The 7,336-nt window shown below is 32.9% G+C and overlaps 1 protein-coding gene across 5 annotated transcripts; it reads right to left on the bottom strand.

Moving 5' to 3' along the window:
* Positions 1–2,077: 2,077 nt before the first annotated feature.
* Positions 2,078–6,704, bottom strand: LOC114190524 (uncharacterized). Of its 5 annotated transcripts, none has more exons than XM_085675593.1 (8): positions 6,510–6,704; positions 6,122–6,410; positions 4,153–4,734; positions 4,015–4,071; positions 3,706–3,855; positions 3,346–3,479; positions 3,110–3,259; positions 2,078–2,859 (listed from the first exon to the last, which is right to left on the bottom strand). In XM_085675593.1, the coding sequence occupies exons 1-7, from the start codon at positions 6,604–6,606 to the stop codon at positions 3,159–3,161; spliced, it is 1,410 nt and encodes a 469-aa protein (XP_085531719.1). In that variant the 5' UTR covers positions 6,607–6,704; the 3' UTR covers positions 2,078–2,859; positions 3,110–3,158. The 5 variants fall into 5 exon arrangements, with proteins under 5 accessions (XP_085531719.1, XP_085531721.1, XP_027935250.2 ...); XM_085675595.1 differs by having other exon boundaries at positions 3,148–3,259; XM_028079449.2 differs by lacking the exon at positions 2,078–2,859 and adding an exon at positions 2,916–2,999.
* Between the last annotated feature and the right edge of the window lie 632 nt (positions 6,705–7,336).

The following is a 7,336-nucleotide window of genomic DNA, read 5'->3' as shown; positions in this document are numbered from 1 at the left end:
AATAGTCTAAGTGTGAATTAAAAATTTCATCTGAAATAAAATAGACAAAATTAAACACTATATAAAAATAAAAATCCCATTGCCAAAATCTCAGAACAAGTATAACCATATCTCGTATAAAAAAAACAACTGATAACCTGTAACCGCTATATTTATCAAGCTGGAATAAAGATGTGGATACCCACATAACCCATATATGATTTCTCTATTTATTAAATTATGTTAATGTAATAACTGTGAATATCTATACATATGATATTGAACAATTTTCTTATATACATATTATTATCTAATAATAAAATATTTATTAAATACTAGATTGAGAAATAAAGAACAGTTAATAAAAATAATTAATTCATAATCAAACTAAAAAAAAATATTTAGTGAAATCTCAAGTTAAATCACATACAACGCGACTAGTGATATAAATACTAAAATCTTCAAATAATTTATGATATAGTTTACCGAAGTTCAATTTTTTACACAAAACCGGGGACAAGGCCATACATATTGGACACGAGCTGAAAAACGGGGTTGAGCAATATCCTTACTTCGGTTTCGCTGATTGATAAATGTGGCCACTTCTCTCCTATGCACGCCGGGTGCTTGATGAAATGCCTGAACAGGGTGTTGTCTGCTGGACTGCATCGACTCAAGGTATTGTGGCTGAGGGTGATGGTCGGAAAGGTATGCATTGTCTTGTGAGATGGGAAGGCAGGGGAGTACTGCAGAATTACTTCGCAGTGGCCACTTCTTTGAAAGCTTGGTATACGTGCTTGGATGTGAGTTTAGGGAAACAGGTTCAGGCAGCGGCAGTTACGGTTGGCTGATTATCTGACGTGTTTGTTGGGTCTGCACTGGTTAATCTATGATGTTGGAAGTTGTAACATGGAGATTGCGTGTATGGTGTTTTCTTGACATGCTTGAGCAGAATGAAGTATCGTGGTGGCATGTTTTTGATTAATAGCCATGCTCAAATGGGTCAAGGAATCATGGAAAAGGTTATGTCCCACAAATTTAACATGTGCTCTTAACATTCCAGACAAGGAGAGAAAAGAACAACTTAATCATCATGATGAGAAATTGGCCTTTTGCTTTTGCCTTTATAATAAACAGCCATATGAAAAGTATCAGATCTCGTAAAAACCTTCGTTTGTTGTGATTTCCATAATTCTGTGAAGCTTGTCTCAGACATCACAGGTCAAGAAATAGTTATTCATGATGTTAGTCAGTTGTACCATTTCAGGGGTGGATATTTTCCTCAAAGGATTATTGGTGATGTGGCTCTACAAACAAGTCCACCAAACTTACATTCAAGTATTTCCCTGCTTTATAAAGAACTGCATGAACACTTCTTCGAGAATTGAAATACAAATCCGGGAAGGTAGCGACTGTTTAGATTATCTTACATATTACTCTATTGAATTAAAGAATTCCCATCTTCTATCTCCGTTGCTTTCAGGGACATAACAGGCACACAAGCATTTTTGCTCTCATTAATTTCACACTTGCACAAGTAGAGAACCAGAAAAATGATTAAGCATTATAATATATGATCCTATTAGCTCAATTCAATGCTCAGGTCTGACATCTTATGTGGCTTGTAAAATTTAATAATTGGTTTTTGTTTTTTTAGTTTAAACTACCTCTAGAGATATAATGGAATTGAAGAACACAAGTGTAGCCTAAGGGGTTCGGGCCGAGCTGCTAAGTTGAAGTAAAGTATAAATCTTCAGCGTCAATTGTCCTAATTTACTTTTATTTTGGTTGTAAAGAAATTTTGTGATACTGTAAGTCTCCGTCTGTGGTCATTGTTTGGTTACACAATACATCTGCTGATGCTTCTGTTGTTTACAATTAAAAGAAGCAAGTGGTTTATGTTAATCTCAAATTTAGGAGTAATATTGTACTTAATCATGAGGTCATTGGACCTATAAATAGATGAACGTGCTGGTTATTTAGGAAATATAAACAACTAAATTTAAGGAGATAAATCCCTGTGAATATGGTATTGTTTTTGAATACATAAACCCCTAGTATTAATAGCGAGATACGACTGTTATCAAGAATAAAATATACAATGAATGATCACCACAGTTTTGCGGTTAATTATGATGTTCTCTTTCCGAACTCAATATAGATTGTTTGCGTTTAAGCTTTCTATTATTTCCTCAGTAATTGGAAATATAATCTTCTGAAAAGGTTCTATGCAAGATGGAACCAGTGTCAGAAATAGGTGGAACACCCCTTGTTTCTCAAAGGCTTCTTTCTTTTGTTGAGTACTGTTTGTTATTCTGGTTTGCATCTTAAATAAATAACTATGTACAAATGAAATCATGCTTAGAAATCATTGATCAGGAAACTATCTCATCTGTGATAAATAATCAAGCAATGTATGCTGATTGAAGCTAACAAAAGTGGTTTTCTGTGCTTACTATGATGTATAATGTTGAAATTTTGCTTCTTCTATCCTAATTTTTGTATCGTTACTATTTCATTTATAATATTGCCTATCTTACTGTCATCCAATAATATATCAGAATGAATAAGTTTCCTCCGTGACCTTTACTAGTTCCTGCTCACAAATAAGTACATGATTCACATTGTATAGCACTATAGCTGTTAAATGTACGTGACATTAACTTGTGTCTATTAGGCAGAATGATATTGTTTGTAGGACCTGGGCATTTTGCTCAATTATGGAGCACTGGTGACATTCCTACTCACACTTCTCATACATATATATGTATATATTGCTATATATCTCGTGTACAAAGCTTCATTCATAGACTAATTAAATTGTAAAAACTGGTATAGGTTGATTCTGAGGTATGCAGACCACAACATGCTTTCAAATATCTGTACATATCGTTTGCGAATGAACAAGTTAAACTTAAAAGCAAAAAAATTAATAGTTTTCATTTGAAATTGGCAATTTTTCTTAATTCCATTATCGACGGAAGAATTCAGTGAGCAGAACTACTTTTCGTTATTGAAACCTACAGATACAAGAAAGGAATTAAATATAAAACCATGTCTTTTTTGTTTTACTCAGATCTCGTCATGTTAGTTTTTCTATAAATGCTACCTACATCAAACAAAATAGTACCTGCAGCAATTTGTACTTCATATGGAATAGAATAATACCCATTTTTGTTCTATTTCGTAGTGAGTATTCCAAGTATCAGCAGTGACATCAGGAGTAAGAGCACAGTCATTACTTGTGAACAGCAAGTGTATGAAGATGAAGAAGCTTCTTCTGTTAAGGTGCATGTTGGAATAAAGTTAGTGCAACAATAGATCTAGGATTTATTGCTCCAAATAGATTATGGAATTAGACTTTACCTGAACCGTTATCTGCTTCATATGAGTTGTCTCCGGTTTCTGGGGCATTCAATTTTTGTATGCTCTGTGAGATTGAAGCTGATTTCCCCAGATATAGCCGTGTGACCTTTTCAATCATGGCTAGTCCTTGGGTACTGCATAGAAAGGGTTGAATTTTTGAGACATAGTCCTTTTGATCTTTGTACTTAGTACTGTTTTCATCCAGATATCTACATATAGGAATCTTTTGGGATTTCACTTTTAAGTCAAGTTTTAACTCACATGGACTAAGTCAGAAGTTTACACTGTAATACTTAAACCTGCTGGGACCACAGTACTAATCAAGCAAAGAAGTTCTTATAACAAGATATTCTATTTTACCTTGGACTAAATAAGTGGCCGCGAACGTTGTTTGGGGCATGAAGAGCATCTACCAAACTAGTATTCGTTAATGTTTCCAAAATATGCTCTCTCTTCTCGTTGGGCATCGAGTTATGAGTCATTATCACATCTGCAGGAACGACTCCAAATCTGGTTATGAATCAGGAAAAACTCACTTGAGTATAGTGTATCTTGAAGCTTTAACTGGAATCCATATTTTCTCATATAGAATATGCAGGTAAAACTAAAGTTGACATGATCAAAGCAAGGATTTATTGGCAATTCATTAACCAAGTGTTAATAACTTACGAACAATCTCCAGGATAGCCATTGATTTCTCTGCACCCTCCTTGCGGACAAAGATACCTGCAGTTAATCAATTGAATGTTTTCACACACATTTTCTCTGTTATATATAATGTAAAAAGTTCCTATGGAAGATACTTACATGAAGTCCCTGACAGACTTTGTTGACCATAATTGGTTATGAGGCCCCTCCATTGAATAGAGCAACACAGTATCACTCTTGACAAAAGCAATGTCTCCCAATTCCTCTACCAGACACCTAAAAGCTCCTGAATGACCAGAGTATTTACCCCTTTCAGAGCAGGTTTCATTCTCTTTGCTGCATGCACTGCATATATCAAAACCTTCAACCTCTGATGGAGCACAGACAGCAGAGAAAAAACTAGTTGCAATTTTCCTGCTATCCTGTTCTGCACTGTTAATTAAATTTTTAATGTAATTGATAGGGTAGTTCCATCCAACTGCTGTGGAGTAACCTCCATGACAAGACTTGTGGCCTTTGAAGTCCATTAAACTGATCTTTTCTTTGCTCTCACATACCCTTCTGTTTACTACTGCAACTGCTTCATAGGTTTTGGAATGATCACAGTACATCTCACTGGCTATGGCTTTCATAGAGTGGTTGATGAATGCAGTATAAGCAAGCCCTGCTTCTAAGTTCACCAAATCTGCTTCTCCTTTCTGAATCGAAACCATGCACTCTTGGGCTTTTTCTCTTTGGACACTAAGGAGAACATAATAAGAAATAGGAGTCGTATCACTAGAAAGAAATGTTGCATATTCCTTTTTCAGTTATCCATTTGCTAGAATCCGAAGCAGGACCAAATTAAAAGTCTTTTTTGAGGGTACCATCAACTTCAAGTTTCCAACGAAGAAAATAAACACTTGGAACTTAAATTGTGGTAAGAATCAGCTAAATTTTTAAAAAGGAAAATTGTGAATAACTAGGTGAAGATCAAAATTTATTTTTCTTTTAAACTATAAACTATGAAAAAAAAGGTTTTTAAGTTGATTATGTTCAGTGACGGGTAGAGACTCAATGTTTTGACACTGTAATGTAACCATCTAAAACTGGTTAATAAAAGTTATATTATCGAAATATAAAATGACGAAAATATGAATTAAATATTTATAAATTAAATGGAGATATTAATTAAAATTATCATAAAAACAAGAAATAATAAAAATTCATTTATAAAATTCACAAATTCAACGCGTGTAAGATATAAAATTTAACTTGATACTGTCGTTACTTACTGGTTGGATTAGTTACACTTGGTCTTTGAAAACAAGCTAGAGAAAATTTACGATGGAAAAAATATTTTTGATAATGTGTTTCTAAATAAGGATTAAAAGTCTTGCCTCTTCAGAATTTTTATAACAAAAGTCAATAATATTCTTTTACAACTCTTTTAATATATAGACGCATTTAAAATAATCAATAATACTATATTAATAAGTATCATAATAATAATCTATATTATACTTATATTTATCTTCTATGACTTGTAATGTAAAAACTAACTACAAAACGATCCTATCTTTATGTTTTGGTGACTAGATAAAAACGAGATATAGGATAATAGTTTTTGGCTCAAACATCATTTCTCATATAGTTTAGATTATTTTTTATTTTCATTTTATTTATGAATTTATTATTTTACTTGTAAAAATCTACTTGTTTATCTAATTACATACGTTTACAATATTAAACTTTTTTTCTCATTCTATTTTATAATTTGTAAACTTTACTTGAAAGGACACATATAGAATAGCATATAAACTATTAACATTTTTTTTAAAGAAATCTACATTGTAAACTAATTAACAAGTATCATTAATGAAAATCCAATCCTCTTAAACTATACTTTCTGATTATATTCTGTATTTATTAGTTAATACATAGACGAGACATAATCTAAATGTATGTAAATAATTTTTACAATATCAACCAACTAATTAGAGATTACTATTATAGAAAATTGTTAACTTATAAACTAATTACTTTAACTTGACTTTTAATTTTAGTCCACAATGTAAAACCCTTTTAACAGTAATGAGCAAGAAAATTAAATCCATAAGTAAAGAGAATATAATTTTTGAGAGTTAACCATTTCCATGAGTTGCCCGTTAGTTGGTTAATCACACTCACAAAGAATCGACACTCCTCCACTTCCTCCCTCACCGAACACCACCACGCACCGCCGTTGTCCTTCACCGGAGCTTCTGGAGATCCGTGTTGCCGCTTCCCAATCACCGCCAGCGACGGGGGAACGGACTCGCCGGAAAGAGAATCGCTACCACCACCACCAGCAGGCACAGGCGGAAGCGCCGGTGGCGACAGATGAGGCTCGTAGTTGTAATCACTGCCAGAGATGGGTGCTGGTAGTGGCTGGAAATCTAAAATAGTGGAAACACAAAACATGAATGAGAGCTTGGAATTTAGGGTTGAGCAGAGGAGAATTAAACATGCATTGACACGGCACGTGTGATGTATACCTTGAACAGAGGATGATGAATGAACAAGAGAGTTGAAGAAGAAGAAGAAGAAGAAGAAGAAGAAGAGAAGAAAAGAAGGACGTGTTGAGATCTGCATCTTCGGTGAAGAGAGAGTGAAGTGTGAAGATGAAACGGTGAAAGAAGGAGGTTCATGTGTGTGTGTAATATGGTTGTGGCACACTTTGCGTTTCAATGAAGGAATACTTTAGGTATAATACAAGGAACAAGAACACATCTTGGTGTAGTTGTCAACCCCATGCATGTTACTGTAACTTCACTTTCATTAAAAAAAGCAAGGAGATTTTAAATTAAAAATCTCAAAATGTATGCATCTTTATATTTTTTTATCGAATCGATTATCATAATTATTCTTATTTTTAATTAATTACTTGAAGTTTGACTTATCATGATGTGATGTGCCCTTTATTTATATGCGTTCAAAATCTACTATCCATAGAATTTAGAATATATTAGATAAGAATAAATTTTTTTAATATAAAATTAGACTCTAATAATAAGATTTGCAATGCATACGTATGTATTAATTTTTTCTATCATGTTTATAGTTATTGTGTTATGTACTAAGAACGTTTATAAATAATTACTTTTATTTCTTTTAATTTCTCTCTGTTTCCTTGCATGTTAATTTTGTGTCTACTAAACTATTTAGTGTTTAATATGTTTTTAATAGTGAATTTATTGAATTTTGGTTTCAATAAAATGGTATCGGTTATTGAAGTTTGATATGGTTCCCATTCATAAATTAAAATAAGTTTTTCATTTTCTTGAGAATTTTGTTAATTTCCTGTATATAGTTAAAGAATATA

The sequence above is a fragment of the Vigna unguiculata genome, chromosome 7 (genome assembly GCF_037176805.1).
Source record: "Vigna unguiculata cultivar grain cowpea cultivar isolate G323 ecotype 2 chromosome 7, ASM3717680v1, whole genome shotgun sequence".
NCBI classification, from domain to species: Eukaryota; Viridiplantae; Streptophyta; class Magnoliopsida; order Fabales; family Fabaceae; genus Vigna; species Vigna unguiculata.
This window is presented reverse-complemented; position numbering and strand designations above follow the sequence as displayed.

What these genes read in the sequence shown, in the direction of transcription:
- LOC114190524 (XM_085675593.1), bottom strand. Translation starts at nt 6,606, where the DNA reads ATGCAGATCTCAACACGTCCTTCTTTTCTTCTCTTCTTCTTCTTCTTC. An exon ending in TTCATCATCCTCTGTTCAAG is followed by an intron (nt 6,411 to 6,509) that starts GTATACATCACA and finishes CCACTATTTTAG; the next exon opens with ATTTCCAGCCACTACCAGCA. An exon ending in GGCTATCCTGGAGATTGTTC is followed by an intron (nt 3,856 to 4,014) that starts GTAAGTTATTAA and finishes ATTCATAACCAG; the next exon opens with ATTTGGAGTCGTTCCTGCAG.